Below are 18,463 nucleotides of genomic sequence, written 5' to 3'. Positions count from 1 at the left end.
GCTTAGAAAGCAACGACGTAACATTAAGCTTTGTCAACGAAGTGCACGAACTAGTTCACGGTTACATCGTATCATGCACCAAATAATTACCGAGGGGCGCTGGAGAACTTACCTTAAATGCATGCGCTGGCGTTTCGAGAGGACCGTCGCCGATGAATGAATAACATAGGCGTGAGAGCGAATAAAGCAGACCTTTCCACAAACCCCTCCTATCCTATTGGAAGTGGTCACCCATCACCAGCGGATGGGACAACCCTCATCCTCCTCCTTTTCTCTTTGGGACTCTGGCATTGATGGTGTGCTGTGATCCTCCTGCCACCCCTATTCCCTCCAATTGAACGATCATGATTTATATGAAAGAAAGCATGAAAACAAAGAGCAAAGACGGCGGATTAACAGGCACTGGGTTGTTATGTTCACTGTATTTTGTAGGAAATATGTCATCCATCCATCCTTCATTCAGGGTATATGCAAATATCGACCCTTAAAAGTAATTATAAACAAACAGCCCTGGGGAAAATCATACAGCATACTGCATATGTGCATGGCCCGGACTACATAATTTATCTGTATATCTATCTGCTAGGCTTCTTTCTTCCCTGTCAATATAAGTCAATATAAAATCATTGATTCAATCTTGCAACATTGTAAAATATGTCCTAATTTTCCATCCTCATTCCCATCAGCAGAGTTCACCTTGAACTTCCCGCTTTAAGGTCTGTATCTTGTTTATTTAAATGACACTGAACCGAATAAACTGGATACAAATTAGAGTGATATGACGTTGAAAGTTTAACACATTAAAATAAATGGACAGTTAGACTATATGCCTCACTTATGTTATGTTACTTAATGTTTTGTGTTTGGGTTGAAACAATGAACTAATAACAATGTTGTAAAATAATTAAATAAATAAATCAGAGGATCACCAGGCTGTTTCTAGGCAACGGCTGTGAGGTATAGCCATCTGTGGCCACTGGAGGGCTCTTCCCTAACCCTTCAGCTGATGCTTTCAGAAGACATACAGTACTCCCCTTTTGATTCTGTTCGTCTATATGATTTTGAATTAAGTATAACTAGATTTGTATCTGAGAGACTGAATCTCTTAAATGCTTTTGGGGAGTTAAAACAAATCACTCTTTAAAAACCACTGTTCCATTCTAAATGCAAGATGTGACAACACAGACTTTTAATAAGCAAAAAAAAAAACTATGCCAACCAGAAAAATCAGCAACTAAGACATAATGTGGCAACATTGTTATTTCAAGACCTGCATATCATCTCCGGAGATTCGTCAATTATATTTTAGCCGTCTTTGAAAATGAAATCCATGATGTCTTTTTGGACATCTCTGAAGATCTGTCGTTTTTCTCTTTAATCCTCATCGTTCAGTCTGGCTTCTTTGATTGCATTTAAAAATAGGACAGAACTCCCCAGAGGAGGTCATTATAGAATGGCACCGCTGTCATAGGTCTGCAGACCACTCGTGTATTCATTTGAAGGAGACCGCTTGGAGTAAGACACAGATCAGCTGTAGGGGTCTGTCTTGGCTTCAGGGGACTTCCATTCAGGTGTTGTATGATAGTTATCTCCCCATTATTATAGCTCAGAAAACATTTGAAGCCTTACTTGATGTTTTCTTGGGACAATTAAGTCAAGGTTTTTATGTAGCCATATCTAGCTCAAGATATTGAGAATGCTGTTTATATTGAAACGTTTTAATATTACATTTTAGTTCTGTTTTTCTTTCATAGAAAACTTTAAATCTAATTAGTTTACATAAACTAATATCATTGTTAAAGAAAGATGCAACATATGAGTCCTAGGTCTACGTAAAAGATAATCACAGAGTCATATTTTTAAGAATGTACTGTAGTGTAATGCCTGAAATGTATTAATGTTTTCTGCTGTACAGTACATCTCTATGAACTCTGTGGGTATTGGAACTCACTCAAGTTATATCTGATATCAACACACACTATTGCTACATCAACTAACAACTATTTGCAATATTGGTGCAAAATATAACAGATTTAAATATTATTATACAAAATAAAGATATTTAACTGTATTTTTTTAAAGTTTTGTTTTTTGGCACTTTGCCTTTAATTGTAAAGCTCTGTTGTAGAGAGGACAGGAAGCAAAGTGGGAGAGAGAAGGAGGTTGGTTCGGGAAAGTATCACGAGATGGGAATCGAACTCGGGTTGCCCGATGCCCAACCGCGCAACATGTCGGAGCACTGCCCACTAGGCTCTCGGCTCCGACATTTAACTGTATTTTTAAGGACAACATTACAACAAAACAAATAAGAAAATTTGTATTTATTCATATAATCAAATATATAGGCTGAAAGTGCTGACAACATTCGTCATCAAGAATAGCAAGCATATCCCTTATAGAAGTCCTCTTAAAATGATTTTACAGTAAACCTCTGACATAAAAACGTAACAAATTACATGGATATTTCAATCAAAATAACAGTAGTGTAAAACTAAATACCCTGATTTTCTGCTGAAATTGGATCTCAGATTTTGTAGTGTAGAGTGTATCAAGGTGCATAATTACACAAGTCATGTCATAGTGTTTCAGATTGAACTATGTCAGTTGTAAAAATGTCTTAAACTGTATGAATCACATCCTCTTGCAATTAAATAGAATAACTACACTAAAAATATGCTATATTTTAATTACAGGAAGGATGGGTAGATTCCCAAATGGGTAGTTGAAAAATAAACCATACCATGTGTCCATACCATGGTGTGACAGCAAAAAAATTGAAAACAAACTGTTAATAATATAATATTTAAGATTATTTTATATTTATATAAAAAGCATAAAAGAGATTTGTCTTCCTGGCTAGTTTGTTTTAATCTATTTATGCTGTCACACCATAGGACGCGTGTGGTTTTTTTGTCAAGCACCCAAATGCAAAAAAAGAATCATGGAATGGATGACTAATAGAAGGTCTGCTTTGGTAATCTTTTGTAAACATAGTTGAAGAAAGTTAAAGCTTTACGGTACATTACATAATTGCCATTAGTGGCACAGCAAAAAAAAAGAACAGCACTAAAAACACTTAATATACTGCCATGGTTACACTGCTTATGTGTTCAAACACAAATCATAGCTTTAACTCAAAACTAAAAGCAGATGTTGCTCAGTTGTGGATTTATGCTTCTTAAATATTAGCCAAATATCGCAAGTACAAATTATTTTTAAAAGTTACTTTTATATTTACAGTTGTCTTAATTATGCTCAAGCTCACGTTTCTCTTTTCAATGAAAAGGAAAAATTGCAAATGGCTATTTATTATGTTTCCCTGTAAATTAAACCGGGATTTTTTTCTTAAGATTAACTTTTAAGTGTGAAAAAAAGATGTCTTTATGCAAGTCACTGTGCATACTACTGTAAACCGTGCATATGCCAAAATGTAATACAGATGAAAGAGCAGATCTACTGAAAGACGAGAAGCAGCGTACCAGAGCAGCCATCATAAAATTATCAGCAAAGAAGTCCAATTTCCATATAGATTCAGCATTGCCATGGAAAACAATTCCAGATTTACTAGTATACATAGTGGTGGAAGGTCTTTCGGATGAATTTCACCACTGTTCCCAACTGAAGTCATCACCACCTCCAAATAGTAGGAAGAAACCAACAATGGTGAGAAAAATGACAGAATTACCTGCCATTACCAGGCCACAGGCACCCCATTGAATCTGTACGGGAAGAAATGCATTAGGACTATTCTTAAAATTTCTTTGCTTTTTAGAAGGCATACTGAACTGTAGTGAACTTTGCACAAAAGGGATGAAATTTCAAAGTTTGACTTTTTCCCAAAATGATGGATTTCCTATAACCTCTGCAGAGCTATTATTCAATTTGACAACTTGTGCTAATGTTTATGTGTGTTTGCTATTGTACATCACCACCCCGCTTATTATCAGTCAGGACAAAATAGTGAAAAGAAAGTGAAACATCAGTCCTAGAAGTGACTTTAGAGTGTGTATTAACAATACTTACAACACCATTCCTTGCAAGCACAACAGGTAATCCGTAGGCTGACACCACAATGCCAGTGGTCAAGAAGTATGCCAGTTCCCTCAAGGCACTGGTCGACTCCGTGTCATCCACATGCCTCCTGGCTATTAAATTTGGAATAGGTGATAATATGTAAAAGAGCAGGACAATCAGTGGCCAATAAACTCTGTGAAGAGAGAACCACACGTGGTTACATTGATGTGCTTTTCATAAAGTGATTATTCAGCATAAATAACATGGACCTACCCGAACTGTTGTAGTGCACATCCCAAAAGCAGAAATGTCAGTCCAAGGGCTCCACTAAAGGACAAAGCGACAATCGCTGAAACAGAACAGAATCGCTTAAAGAAATGACCAACGTGACTTCGTTTCCCTCTTGTGGATAAAACACAACACATCTATGGATAAAACACAAGCGCGGAAATGACGTGGATCGATTAATAAATATAAGAAAATAAACAAATTCTGTCATTGTAATGCATACATGGCGATTATTTTAACTCGCGTTTTGAGTCGACCGATAGATGCCCAAAGTTCAAAAGTAACGTCACATTTAAACTAACACTTCTAACAACTTTGTATGCGCAGATTTTATTGCAACAGGCTTTTTTATAAACAAAATGTCGAATTAATTAAACGGCGACATTTGACGTTGTTTAACGTAACGTTAGAGTAAAATGCAGCAACCGGTTGTCCAAAGTTTCCAAGACTTTTTGTTTACCACGAAAAGCATACGCACTTTTAAAAGCACGTTGTTTACGTCTTGCTAAGAGATAACCCGATCAGAACATAAGTAACAAGATGATTTTACCTTTTATTCCTGCCATTTTGAAGAAACTCCGTTTGTTTTGGTTGGAGTCTTTGTGTTAAATGTAAGGAGAACTGACTTCCTATTTCCTCCTCACAAACTCTTAAAGGAGCAGACCAGCTTTTATATAAAAATGGGAATCCAGATATCTGCACAATCCAAATAAAAAATATTATTTTCAATAACAATGATAACAATAATCATAATGAATACTTGTTAGACTTGGGGAAATTAACCATGGTTTTATTAGTAGGTATTTTAATTTTGTAACGTATAGCCGAGTTTTCTTCTCTTTTTATGGCGGATTGTTCACATTTACATTTAGTCATTTAGCAGACACTTTTATCAAAAGCGTATAATATTTACTATTAGCATAGTAAAACAATTAGTCGCTTTCCTAGGTGTGAACATACGAAACTAACGCTAATATGGACCAGCAGGTTAGTCTAATATTAAAAGAGACTGTGGACACTTGTCTTTATATTTATTTATGTATTTCACAGGAAAATGGCCTTAAGGGATCGGTATTAATGTACAGTGATACAGGAGTGTGTTTCCCTTTCTATGAACTTAAGGGTTAAATCAATGGTTCACTTCCCAGCCGTTGAATATGAGAGTAACGACGCTCGATCTCGCCGCCGTGTGGTTCATGGAGCCCTCAATAGTTCAGAAGAAATGTCATTTGAATATTTAATATTAAACCTAATTAAATTGATTTTAGCGAGACAGATAATATCAACTATATTTGCATACGTTTTACTAAATATATTTGCGCATTATGTGCACTTAATACTACGTAGACTACATTTATAGCAGCATTTTGTCTGGGGGGGTAACACCGTTTCCTAACATAACATTCAACGCGGCATGACGTCGATTAACAAGCAGACCAATGAATGACCATCACGATTATGTCACTGCCAGCTGCGCGCGCAAACTGGTTGCAGAAAATATGTGGAAAGAAAGCAGCAATGAGTGAAACTGAGGAGACAATTTCTTCAAAAACGTATCCCGAATGTTTACAAACTTATAAGGCCCCTCATGACACAAATTACTTCCGTATTCCAATCTTACAACGGGAGTCTATGAGTGTCGTAAGTCTGTTTTTCAACGGTTCTGGTTTACTGTAGATGACGCATTCAGGGGGAAGCGTCAGACCGCCAGTCAGATTGAGCGTGTGTGTCACGTAGTTTACTAGAATCTCCGCATCAATTTCCTCGGAAGCGAATCGAATAATGGATCTCATGATCAGACGAAAAACATTCACGTTATACGGTAAAATACAATGAATTCAAATGATCTATATAATGTTAAACCTTTGGGTAGACATAGATGTTGTATTAAAGATATGAAAAATGTTATGCGAGAATTGAGACAAACTTTCGGTTTGGCAACACTCCCGGTTTTAACACACTGTGTCTTTTCACGGATAAAATGCTTATTCTTTATGTAAACACTGTTTAGTTTCAGACTAGTTTGTCTGATATATAGTTTAATATGGATTCAGTGTTGATTTTTCGCATACATTTAAGATGACACTGATTATGACATTAGGCAGCCATACTATTGCAGGAAACGTTACTTTTTTTCATTTCCTCAAGCTTGATGTCAATACAGGTTATGTCATATATCATATCCGATCAATTCAGTTCAAATTCAGTTACGTATCCAGGATTTTATACATGGGGTGGCAAAGAGGGACAAGAGCAAAATGAGGGAAGGCAATACCTACACATATCAATATTCATTTTCGCAGTTGTATTATAGGAATATTATAGATTCCTGATTATTTATACCTATTTTAGTCTCGTTAAGATCATATTTTATCAGTAAAAAAAGGAAAATCTTTTGCCTGGATGAAAAATGCAGAAAGTGTAGGTGATGAGTAGCCTACCATGTAGTTAAGGAATACATAGTGTTCACATTAATTGTTTAAGGAAAATGGGAATTCTGACTTTTACAGTGGCCTACATTTTGTTTCAAAGCAGTTTTACAACGGTCACAGAATAGTGCCCTTAAAATCTCTCATGATCATATGTGAAATTATCATAATTCTTCTTTCAGGTCTGTTTCCAGCACAATTTAATCCAAACTTGTGCTCATTTGTATTGTTGTTTTTGAAAGGCAACTGCAGACACTTGATATAAATTCATTGCTGATCTTAGGAGAGTTTTGAAATTTGAGTTTTGTGAATTTGATCTGTCATAATTTTAATTTATCTTCCAGGTTATATCATATTTATAAAAACAGGCACATTTATAAAGAATAAGTATGAATATGTTCACAAACGTGCAGTTGAGAAAATAGCTGTTTATGCCAGACGGATCTATCGAGATCAGATTGACAGATGTAGTCCTCAACTTCAGAGGTGGACGAAGTACACAACTTCCTTACTTGAGTGAAAGTACAGATACTACTGGTCAAATATTACTACACTACAAGTAAAAGCTGTAAAGACAGATTCTTACTTAAGTAAAAGTACAGAAGTACGTGCTTTCAAAAGTACGCTACTCAAGTATTATAAGTAAATTTCCTTTATGTCAGTTGTGCATTCTTTTATTGTCGTATACTTTATGCCTCTGAAGCAACCTACTGAATACACTGAGTAGCTCACAGTTTCAGTTGTATTAGTTCAATTCAAAATTTGCCCCCATTGACTTTCCATAGTAATTTTTATTCCTACTATGGAAAGTCAATGGGGGCAAATTTTGCATTGAGCAACTCCTTCAAGAGCGTTATATGTTTAGCACATATATGTTTAGTTGAGATATAATCCTGTATGATCATTTAGCCTAATTATCCTCAATAGCCCCCTAGGCCTATATGTATTTATGAGCAGTGTTTTTTTATTATGTATATTCCCTTCACCAGTTTTAGCAGCAATTTACCAGTAAGTAGTAAGATTCTTGTAAATAGTAAAGTGTAGAAGGCATGTGTTTGTTGGATTTTTTACCATTTGTATTACCATAATTGAACTACAAACATAAACTATAGCTAATATAATGAAACTATTGTAGTACTGTGGTTTTACTAAAGATTATTAATTGGAGTATGGTTCCTATATATAGAAAATGGTAAATTTGTGGAAACTGTGGCTTTGCTGCAAATACCATCCCGGCTGAAAAAAATAATGCATTTTTTAATTAGAATGTGATTTTTACATTAAATTCCTCTTTGTAGTGTGTTTTGGGTTTTATTCCAATATGATCTACCATCCTTCAATAGAATCCATCACATACAAGTAGACAACAAGTATCCATTGTACAATTCCCATTATAACCATTAAATCCATAACATTTTATGTTGTATTGTGGGCAGGGTTCTTTTGTTTTTATTTCAACAGGAATACTTCAACTATAGTTACTTCAGTTAAAACATCATTCATTTTCCAAATCGCTTTAAATAATATAGCAGCAGATCAGAAGTTAACACGCACGCATATAGCTGAAGGTGTATGCGATGCTTATTTGCCGTTTAGCCGTTATGCCAATCATTTTCATGACAATGTTTTTATGATCTTTGACTGATTGTAACCCTCAGATTACACCACACTTTAACATGTGCCTTTTACTTTGATCGGTCTATTTGCCTATTTAGAGCGCTATCAACGGTGAAGCAGTGCCACATTTACATTAGTTAATAGGAAAGATCCAAGAGATGCCAGATTTTCGTAAAAAATAAATCTGCCAAATGGTTATTCAAAGCTTGCGAGCTTAGAAAAACGGAAATACTTGGCAACAGTAAAAGGTCCTGACACAGGAAACCCGCTGCAAAATAACCATTTTCTGCTTTTGGACCTTTTTATAAATTTAGTGGAGTGTAAAGTATGATATTTCTCTTTTATATGTAGTGAAGTTAAATTACAAGTGCAGAAAGAATAATACTCAAGGAAAGAACAAATACTCAAAAGGTGAACAGTACTCAGGTAAATTTACTTTGTTACTGTCCACCTCTGCTCACCTTCTAGCATGCAGAACGACTCTTTCTTGTTTGAAGATGAGATTTACATTATCACCTACATGTCTCTGGAGAAGTGCGCTTTTCTTTCAATCAGGCTGCTCAAATTCCGACAGACTCCTCTATCAGAATATTAGCAAATTCTTATTTTGAGCAAAAATAACGCTCACCACAAACCTAATCCAAAAATTGTTTGTTCGTAACATTAGTACGCAAGTCCGTATGGACAGCATTTGGGTGGCAACTGAGGTGGCTAAGCTAATTTTTTGGTGCCACCTCGTGCCACCCCTGTGGACATGCCACTTTGCTTTATTGAAAAGCACCTTTTTAGCAAATATTTACATATTTATATAGACAGAAAAGACATTATGAAATATAAGAAGATATATACAGTAGTAGAATAGGAATATGAATGAGAATCAACTTTGCGTCTGTTAGCCAATGGGAATTTGAAATCAGCTTTGTGATGGGAGTTTGGGGCACGATTACGTATTGATCAGAAGGGGTGTTGTGAGAATGCTGCTGGGTGGCAGTCATTATTTTTTCAGTTCAGTTTTTTTCTCGCTAGTGGCATTAAAATTACTTACAGTCACACTTCACCTTCACTTACTGTGCACACCACTAAGCTGTTCTGTCATCTTCAGGAAATCGTTGGGATGGAATTTTGCCAGAATTTCATTTATAAAGTTTAAGGAAAGAAGAAGACAGCCATGGCTTCAGTTATATTACAGGGGCTTGAGGTTCATTTTTACCTACCAGACAAACACCAGATCATTTGTCTAAGTGGTAGGTTTACCGCAGAGGAACTTTGTGTTGAGGCTGCCAAAAAACTGAGTAAGTTTATTTCTGATTTGATGTAGATCACTATTGGACACCCCAGTAAAATAAGACTAATGAATGTTGTCTCATTATTACAGATATAACTCCCTTGTGTAGCAGTCTGTTTGCTCTCTATGATGAATCAAGCAACATTTGGTATCCGCCCAAATACTCCTTTAATATTGATGAGACAACAAGACTGAAGTTGTACTATCGCATAAGGTATTCCGTTTCAGGTCTTTTGTTTTACAGTTTGTGTCGAGTTATGAATATGTTAAAGGGGACATTATGACCCGAGTATGGGCTGTTCGGGAATGGCTTGTTTTGTTGTGACAGTCACAATATGCATATCCTTGATATACATATCTGCATATCTTTTTATATGTATAAATATATATTAAAATACTATACCGATGCATTGGGGGACTTATTTATGATCTCAAATTCGACAAGTAGATACATATTTTTTTTTAAATGAATCACTTTTAAAAGCTACTTGTACCTTATTAATATTTGTGTGGCAGGTTCTATTTCACGAACTGGCATGGGATCAGTAAGACTTCTCCTCCAGTATTTAGACATCATCTCAAAAGTGAAGCAGGATCTGCCGGCACAGCTGTTCTGGATATACCTTCACTGGAGTACCTCTATGCACAGGTACTGTACCACAGTTCATACTATGCACTCGTTGAATGAAAACATGGCAGAGTGTCAAATAAACCGTTTTTTTTATATTTCAGAGTCAGTGTGACTTTTATAATGGTCTGGCACCGTTGCGGAAGGCTCGTGATGAGTTCGATTTGCAGCAGATAGAGAATGAGTGTTTGGGGATGGCTGTAATGGCCATTTCCCATCACGGGGTTGAAAAGGATATTTCCGTCTCTGAACTTCTTAAAAACTTTGAGTAAGAGCATTCTTTAAGTTAGTATGTTGCTTGTTGATAAAATGCAAGATTATTCACGAGAATATACATTCCATTACCATTCCATTATAATGACAATATTTTAAGTTGGGTGCATGTTTGTCGACCGCATGCTCACTATAAAGAAAAACAAACATTTCAAAATACGTAACTACAGGTGTAATATTAAATCCTTATGTGTGTAATAAAGTTGGGCCTTGTTTTATAGGTACAAGAACTACATTCCCAGAGCTCTGCACAAGTCCATGCGGCAGAGGAACATTCTCACGCAGCTACGCATTTCCCATGTCTTTAAAATGTTTCTCAAGGAATTTAACGAGAAAACGGTTAAAGGCAAGAACATCCATACTCATGACTTGAAGGTCAAATATATATGCACTTTAGAGACTTTAACTCAGCACTTTGGTCAGGAGGTGTTTCAGCCCTCCTCCCTGATCATACTTGAGAACGAGGAGATGCTCACAGATTCCAGCTGCGAGGCTGGGGTTCAATATGAAATCCTGGTTTCTGGAATCTCAGGAATTCATTGGCGGAAAGTCTCCACGGAGGTAAGAAGACTTCAGATGCAAAATAACAGCATGCATCAGTTCTCTAATCTGATATATGTTTGTTTTTAAAGACATCTTTAGATCCGTGGAAGCGCAAATCGAAGAGAGGTAAAAAAGACACCAAGAAACAGAGTATAACACCAGACCCTGATGTAGGAGAGGACAGATGGACATTATTCTCAGACTTTCATGAGATCATGCACATTGTCATCAAATGCTCTGTGGTCTCGATCTACAGACAGGATGACAGAAAGATGGTGAGATTTTCTGTGAAATGCGTCAACTATCAAGCTCTCAGATTTGTGTTGTGTATGTCATTGCTTCTCACTGTAAATGTTTGATTTTTGTTTTTATAGGAACTGTGCTTAGCTTCCCATGGGGAGGCTTTGTCCTTTGCCAGCCTTGTAGATGGATACTTTAGACTGAGAGTAGATGCACATCATTTCCTGTGCAGGGACGTGGCACCCGTCTCGATGGAAATGAACATACAAGAGGGCTGTCATGGACCAATGAAGTAAGTACTTGATGTACACACACGTATGACCCTTGTGGAAATATTACACAATATTCGAATGACAGTGAAGAAGATCAATGGATGGACGTTATGTTTTGTCTCTTAGTTCAGAATATTCTGTCCACAAGCTGAAACAGGAAGGTTATGAGGAGGGCATGTACCTGTTGCGCTGGAGCAGTTTTGACTATGATCATATTCTCATGACAGTCATCTGCAAAGAGGTACAAATACACTGTTACTCTTCGCACTGTTGGTTCAGGAGGTTTTAACCAAGTATTTTTTTATCAAATGTAGAATCAAGAAATAATTTTATACATGTACTGTATGTTTACAGTAGTTACAATACGGTGGCTTTATATTGTATTTGGACACTTAAGCTACATTTAATAATAATATATATGTCGTTACATTTCTATGTACTGTACGTTATGTTTTTGTACAAATACGTCTTGGGAGATACAGCCGCAGAAAAAATTAAGAGACATAATCAGCATTTCTAGTTGTATTGTGTTAATTCCAGTCCAGCGTCTATTGAATTTCAACGAAAAAAACTCAGAAGTGACATACAGTAGTGATGTGAAAGACTGACAGCATGACAAAGACATGAAAACCGTGATAAAAATCAGGTTATCAAATAAAAAATGTTTTGAACATGTACAAATATTACTGTTGCATTGCTTAAAAGTGAATATGAACTTGCGTTCTTAACCTATTTCGTCCGTTTATTGCAAACAACTGGTAATTGAAACAATATTTGTATTTAAAATGTGAGCTCACAGAATGAAAAATTTGACCTTACAACAAAACTGAAAAGTAATTTTTAAATGGTCTCATACATTTTTCTGCAGCTGTATATAGTATATGAAAACAGGTATATGTAATAATTCAAATATAGGTAAAATTTTAAATATTTATATACACATTTTTACTCTGAATAATCGAAATTAATCAAAATATATTCTAGGGGGAAAACTCCACCAAAACCTTCAAGAACTTTCAGATCGAAGTGAATCCACAGAGCTTCCACATGACTGGGACAGATGTAGTGAAGCCTACTCTCAGAGAGCTGATGGACCACCTGTCCGGACAGCTTCTCACAACAGATCACAGCCGCCTGAAACTTAAACGTGGATGTCCACCACAACCAAGAGGTAGTATCATTAGAGCTGACATACTGATGTAGGATTCATATAGCCTAAGGTTTATCACCTTGATCGTCTATCAAAAGTTTTAACTCTTCTGTGCAAAAGCTTAATGTTTCTGCACAGAAAGTCTCTACGGTACCTGGAGGAAGTTATTTGTTAGTGCTCCCATCAATCTCAGTGTTACTCTTTGTGCGGGTACTGTCAAGGGCATATCGGATGACACAGAGAACCAAAGATCGATGTATAGGCCTATTGCAAATTACTTGATCTGGAAAACTAGCCTGATAATCTGGTTTTGCGCAATTTAAATATATATATATATATATTTATATATATATAAACAACTAATTTATTATGTTAAGATCTATCACATCAATAGTGATTGATCTTTACAATATATCTCCAAGGAACAGTTCATCTAAACTCATAGTAATTCTTAAGAAACCATGAATTTTAAAATATATATATTTCTTTTTGCTTATTTCCAGAGCTTTCAAACCTCATCATTACAAGTAGTCAGGACTCACCGCCTTCTTTCTTCGAGGACGTTGTCTTGATCCCCAAAGAGAACATCACCCAGGTCTGAAAAACTCGTCCTAATTTGCATAATGTGAATAAAACTAAACCTGTTTGGATACCTTTTTTGGTATTCAGTTTTTTTGTCATAGTTACCAACTTGGACAAAAGGTCCGTTTTATTAATGCTGGTGTTTGTAAAACAGGAGACACACCTGGGTCAAGGCACCCACACTAACATATATGCTGGGAAGCTGAAGTTAAAGAATGAAGATGATGAAGGGTTTACAGTCTGTAAGGAGGTCAGTGTGGTCCTGAAGGAGCTAGGGGCAGGATCCAAGGACATTTCTGTAAGTGACAGGCACACTTATGTCACACAAGTAATTATATGACTGTGTAACAGCGGTCACAAATACCACTCTGCTTTTTTTAGGCCTTTTTGGACACAGTGACCATAATGCGGCAAATATCCCATAAACACATGGTTCTGATGTATGGAATATTCATGCAAAGCATGGACAGTAAGTGTACCTTTCAACAGGGGGCGAAAATCAGACATTACCTGTCAGAACTGTTAGAGTTAAACACTTTATAAGATCATCATATCATTAATATTAAAGGGATATTTCACCCAAACATTTCTGTCATCATTTACTCATCCTCTAGTCATTTCAAGCCTGTATGACTTTATTTCTTCTGCAGATCACAAAAAGAAGATATTTTGAAGAATGCCGTAACCCATTTACTTCTATTGTATAAATGCAAAACCAATGCAAGTGAATAGGTTGTTAAGTTACCAAGATTCTTTCAAATATCTTCTTTTCTGTTGAAAGTCATGAAAGAAAGTCATGCTGGTTTGAAATGAAATTGAGGTGAGTAAATGATGACGGAATTTTAATTTTTTGGTGAACTATCCCTTTAACTTGCAAAGCTGCATTTTTTCCTTTTCTGAAGAAAATGTCAATAGTACTTGACATGGGGTGTTGGGTGTTGTGTATTGTTGCATAGAAAATGTATGTAGGGGAGAGAATGATCATTTTGAGCAAACCTGTGAATGCGGAGGTGATGAAGTTGTCATGGCTCATGCTTTGTTTAGTCATAATGGTAGAAGAGTTCGTTCAGCACGGCCCTTTGGATGTGTTCATGAGAAAGTATCGCTCGGACCTCACACCCGAATGGAAGTTTCAAGTGGCAGAGCAACTTGCCAGTGTCCTAAGTTATTTGGTAAGAGATTTAAAATGTATTTCCACCTGTCAAACTTTTTATGTGTTTCTCAGAAAAGCTGTAAATGGGGATGGGATTCAACTTTATTATAATGCTACTAAATGTAATCTTTACATGTGGTATTTAAAGTTCTTATTCACTTTAGGATGTAATGGGATCTGATGTTTCTGTCTCATTATGTCATGCAGGAGGATAAGAAGCTGACCCATGGCTACGTCTGTGCAAAGAATGTTCTGTTAAAACGGGATGGTCTAAAGGAACATGTTGGTCCATTCATTAAACTGAGCGATCCTGGAGTGGCCATCACTATGCTCAACATAGCAGGTAACACACATTTGTACATATTCTGTATGTTTGACCTGTATTGTATTTAAATAGATTTGGTAGCCTAAATTATACTTGAATATGTCAATTATACGTTGATATGTTCCTCTTTCTTACAGTAGGAGAGGCATCAAAGTTAAAATACAAATACTATAGTCTAGTGAATATTTGCAGAGAAAAATTAATTGCATTAAAAACGACATTTTGTTGTAAGAAATGATCACATAATTCATTTTATACTACTATGGCTGACTATTGTATTGAATTTTCCCATGGTAATGGCATCGACCTCAGAGGAAAAGCTCAATGCATTTTACACCCCTTGTTGTAACAGTCAATCAATGTTGATGGTTCTAACACAAAGATTTTTCATTACTCACGTTTCTGTGGATAGAGTGCATTGACAGGATCCCTTGGATCGCACCGGAGTGTGTTTATAATCCCAAAGCACTGAGCATTGCAGCAGACAAATGGGGCTTTGGGACCACTCTATGGGAAATCTGCTACAATGGAGAGCTGCCGCTGTGTGACAAGAAACTCTCTGAGGTAATTGAATCTTTCTGGATCACTTACTGTAATAAGGAAATGAAGAATTAGTTTCTATTACTGCTGTGTTTTTTATTAAAACACTGCCACAAACATAGTATAATTTTAAAATTATTTTTAATGATACATTATTGTGTGTGCCTTTAGAAAGAGAGATTCTACAAGGTGTCTGGCACACTGGTCTCTCCCAGCATCTGTGAACTGGCTGATCTAATCACTCAGTGTATGAATTATGACCCCAGGAAGAGACCGTTCTTTAGAGCCGTAGTGCGAGAGCTGGACCGCATTAAAGAGCAGCGCGAGCAGGGTATCCATCACATCAATCTATTATTAGATAAAATATTATATATTATATTAAATATTAATATATTACATATATTATTATAAGGAGTATAATATATGATGTAATATACAAAATATGATAAACATGAATCTCCATTTTACAGAACTTGTATCTGGAGAAATTTCTCCACAGGAGACGGACCCCACCGATTTCAAGAGGAGATTCCTCAAGAAAATCCGAAGACTTGGAGAGGTGCTGGACTTGTTGTGTACCGCCTAAATGTCTAAAAAGCTTAACAGACATTGCATTTTTTACCAATCCTTTGAATATTGTGCAGGGTAACTTTGGGATGGTGGAGCTATGTCTGTACGATCCTAATGGAGATGAGACGGGTGAGCTGGTCGCTGCCAAATCCCTGAAATCCGAAAATGAGAGCAACAATCTGAGGAGAGAGATCAACACCATTAGAAACCTCTTTCATGAGAACATTGTGAAATACAAAGGCATATGCAACGATGAGGGTGAGTCAGGAATGCACGCACACACAAGGCACTTTTTGCTGTATACCACGGTTAAATATATATATATAAATACAAACTTATTGCTTGCAATAAATGTGTGTTACTCAGGAGGGATGAACATTAAGCTCATTATGGAATACTTGCCCGCCGGTAGTTTGAAAGATTACCTGCCCCGCAACAAATCCACCATCGACCAGAAGAGACTGCTGCTTTATGCTTATCAAATATGTCAGGTAATATATAAGAACAACAGCTACTTTATCCAACAAAAAAATTACTAATACATTACTTGAAGCTAGAATTATACATTTTGGCGCAGTGTGTTAATACATCTAGACAAATATATTAATATTCTGGTTCCTTTTTTGTGTGTTTATCAGGGTATGGAGTACCTGGGATCTCAAAACTACATCCACAGAGACCTGGCAGCGAGAAACGTGTTAGTGGAGAACGAGACTCTGGTTAAGATCGGAGACTTCGGTCTGACTAAAAGCATCAAAGAAGATAAGGACTATTATACAGTGACTGAGGAACAGGACAGTCCTGTGTACTGGTAAAGGGTCATTCATTTCTTTCAACATTTGATGTTCTATGGCACATTTCATGAATATGATGCACTTGATGCACAAAATTTGTACCTCTGTTTATGAACTACTAAATAATTCCAACATAAACAACCCTATCACTTAACTTTGTAAACAATATATCCAAAGTATACTTTACACCATTTGTTAAGAAGATCAACTAAACATTGGTTGTGTGTTCTGTGTAGGTACGCTCCTGAATGTCTGAAAATGCGTAAATTCTACAAAGCGTCCGATGTTTGGTCGTTTGGGGTCACGTTATATGAGCTTATGACCTATTGTGACCGTGAGAGAAGCCCTCCTCAGGTAAGAAACTTGAGAAGCCCAGTAATGTTTATTATAAACACCAAGGTTAAAAATGTCACTTTTGATAATCATCAAGACAGATTTCCTAATTCTTGTCGATTTGTGATTTCGCTGAATCTCTCTTGCGTGTCAAAAAGATATTCATAAAGATGATCGGCCGCTCGCATGGGCAGATGACCATGGCCAGACTTGTGTGTGCTCTTGAGGAAGGATGGAGAATGCCGAGACCCGAGTCCTGCCCTGATATGGTAAGCTCTGTTGAATATGTTTGCTTACCAAAGAGGTCAAAAGAGTAGTTTGTTAAAACCAAACTCAAATGTGTGTACAGTTGAACATCACAGTAACACTATAAATTAAGTCCTACATTTTGTTTATGTTCAATAACAGTTATTTCTTACAATAAGTACAATCTGGAGGTAGAGAACAGAAAATTGTATCACCTTGCATTCAAAGAATTGGAGTTCACATGGTAGTGTTAAACAGATGTGCTTTATCTGGGTGCAGGTGTACTGTCTGATGCGCAGGTGCTGGAGTCAAGCCCCAGATGAAAGAGTGGACTTCAAGGATCTTATTAAAGAGTTTAAGTGTCTCCTCTATGAAGAAAATATCTAGCCTCTTTCCATCCGATCACCGAACTAAACTAGATTCAGTCATCCTTCAGACAAGGATGTTCTCAAATTGCAGTATTGTGGAATATCACAGTTGTTTCATTATATAATTAAGGTACATTAATTATATAAACTACAATACATACTATGTTTGACAGCGCTGAATATTGCTAAATACACTACTGGTCAGAAGTTTAGGATTACTGGAATGTTTCTCTTTAGTTTAATAAACCATATGATCTTAAAACGATAAAAGATTTCAGGCTAGTTTTATATACAATTGTTTTTTTTTGCAGGCATAATTTATTCCATTACAATGTAATACAATACAGTGTTTTTGATAGCAAGAGCTTAGTACTCCGACATTTTTTTATAAAGCATCCTAGGGCGTGACATGTTTTATAGTACACATTTGTGGTATTCCACAGTTTAAATAATTTTACTATTATTTTAAGTTTTGGACAAAAATAATATCTTAAAGTGACCCTAAACGTATGACTGGCAGTACTGTATACTGTATGTACAATATGACACGGTCTGGAGTTTATTATTGCCTTTATAAATCTGTTTGCTGAACCTGTGTATTCATAACATCTTAAGATATGTTCTATGCTTAATTTATAGTGAATGCCAATTACTATAAGTGTTTTTCCACACTTTTTAGACCAATCTGCATCCAGGAACATCTCCAGTACCCAAAGCCATTTTTGTTGGTTGAAATATTGCATGTTAATTTCTATTCAAAACGTTTCCAATTATTCATCTACCTCTCTGCCACAAAACAGACTGTATTCATAC

General features: G+C 36.2%; 3 protein-coding genes across 4 annotated transcripts in view; 1 reads left to right on the top strand and 2 right to left on the bottom strand.

The window, feature by feature from the left end:
* The window catches only part of pde4bb (phosphodiesterase 4B, cAMP-specific b), a 38,680-nt gene extending 38,497 nt beyond the window's left edge, over positions 1–183 (bottom strand). The window contains exon 1 of one of the 2 annotated variants that reach the window (XM_056742826.1): positions 113–183. The gene's annotated coding sequence lies outside the window, so the exon portion shown is untranslated. The remainder of the gene's footprint in view (positions 1–112) is intronic. The other variant, XM_056742827.1, reaches the window with a different exon arrangement.
* A 2,123-nt stretch (positions 184–2,306) lies between these two features.
* On the bottom strand, positions 2,307–4,985 carry LOC130417682 (leptin receptor gene-related protein). Its single transcript, XM_056743386.1, has 4 exons — positions 4,853–4,985; positions 4,288–4,363; positions 4,024–4,207; positions 2,307–3,719 (listed from the first exon to the last, which is right to left on the bottom strand). The coding sequence occupies exons 1-4, from the start codon at positions 4,866–4,868 to the stop codon at positions 3,603–3,605; spliced, it is 393 nt and encodes a 130-aa protein (XP_056599364.1). The 5' UTR covers positions 4,869–4,985; the 3' UTR covers positions 2,307–3,602.
* Positions 4,986–5,992: 1,007 nt separating this feature from the next.
* Positions 5,993–18,460, top strand: LOC130418263 (tyrosine-protein kinase JAK1-like). The gene is made up of 24 exons (XM_056744303.1): positions 5,993–6,124; positions 9,451–9,640; positions 9,724–9,847; positions 10,150–10,282; positions 10,366–10,529; positions 10,756–11,095; positions 11,167–11,352; positions 11,452–11,609; positions 11,716–11,830; positions 12,574–12,760; positions 13,243–13,334; positions 13,476–13,619; positions 13,703–13,790; positions 14,366–14,493; positions 14,682–14,817; positions 15,212–15,363; positions 15,511–15,670; positions 15,810–15,898; positions 15,984–16,167; positions 16,276–16,400; positions 16,548–16,720; positions 16,940–17,057; positions 17,195–17,305; positions 17,562–18,460. Exons 2-24 carry the CDS (start codon positions 9,517–9,519, stop codon positions 17,667–17,669), a joined length of 3,339 nt encoding a protein of 1,112 aa, XP_056600281.1. The 5' UTR covers positions 5,993–6,124; positions 9,451–9,516; the 3' UTR covers positions 17,670–18,460.
* Positions 18,461–18,463: the final 3 nt, after the last annotated feature.

This window comes from Triplophysa dalaica, chromosome 3, assembly GCF_015846415.1.
Source record: "Triplophysa dalaica isolate WHDGS20190420 chromosome 3, ASM1584641v1, whole genome shotgun sequence".
Taxonomy (NCBI): Eukaryota; Metazoa; Chordata; class Actinopteri; order Cypriniformes; family Nemacheilidae; genus Triplophysa; species Triplophysa dalaica.
This window is presented reverse-complemented; position numbering and strand designations above follow the sequence as displayed.

Excerpts from the sequence above, each read along its gene's own strand:
- LOC130418263 (XM_056744303.1), top strand. The coding sequence starts at position 9,517 with ATGGCTTCAGTTATATTACAGGGGCTTGAGGTTCATTTTTACCTACCA. Across the intron at positions 12,761-13,242 it reads ATGTCCACCACAACCAAGAG|AGCTTTCAAACCTCATCATT; the intron begins GTAGTATCATTA and ends GCTTATTTCCAG. Across the intron at positions 15,671-15,809 it reads TAAAGAGCAGCGCGAGCAGG|AACTTGTATCTGGAGAAATT; the intron begins GTATCCATCACA and ends TCCATTTTACAG.
- LOC130417682 (XM_056743386.1), bottom strand. Across the intron at positions 4,208-4,287 it reads TGTGCACTACAACAGTTCGG|AGTTTATTGGCCACTGATTG; the intron begins GTAGGTCCATGT and ends CTCTCTTCACAG. Across the intron at positions 3,720-4,023 it reads TGCTTGCAAGGAATGGTGTT|ATTCAATGGGGTGCCTGTGG; the intron begins GTAAGTATTGTT and ends CTTCCCGTACAG.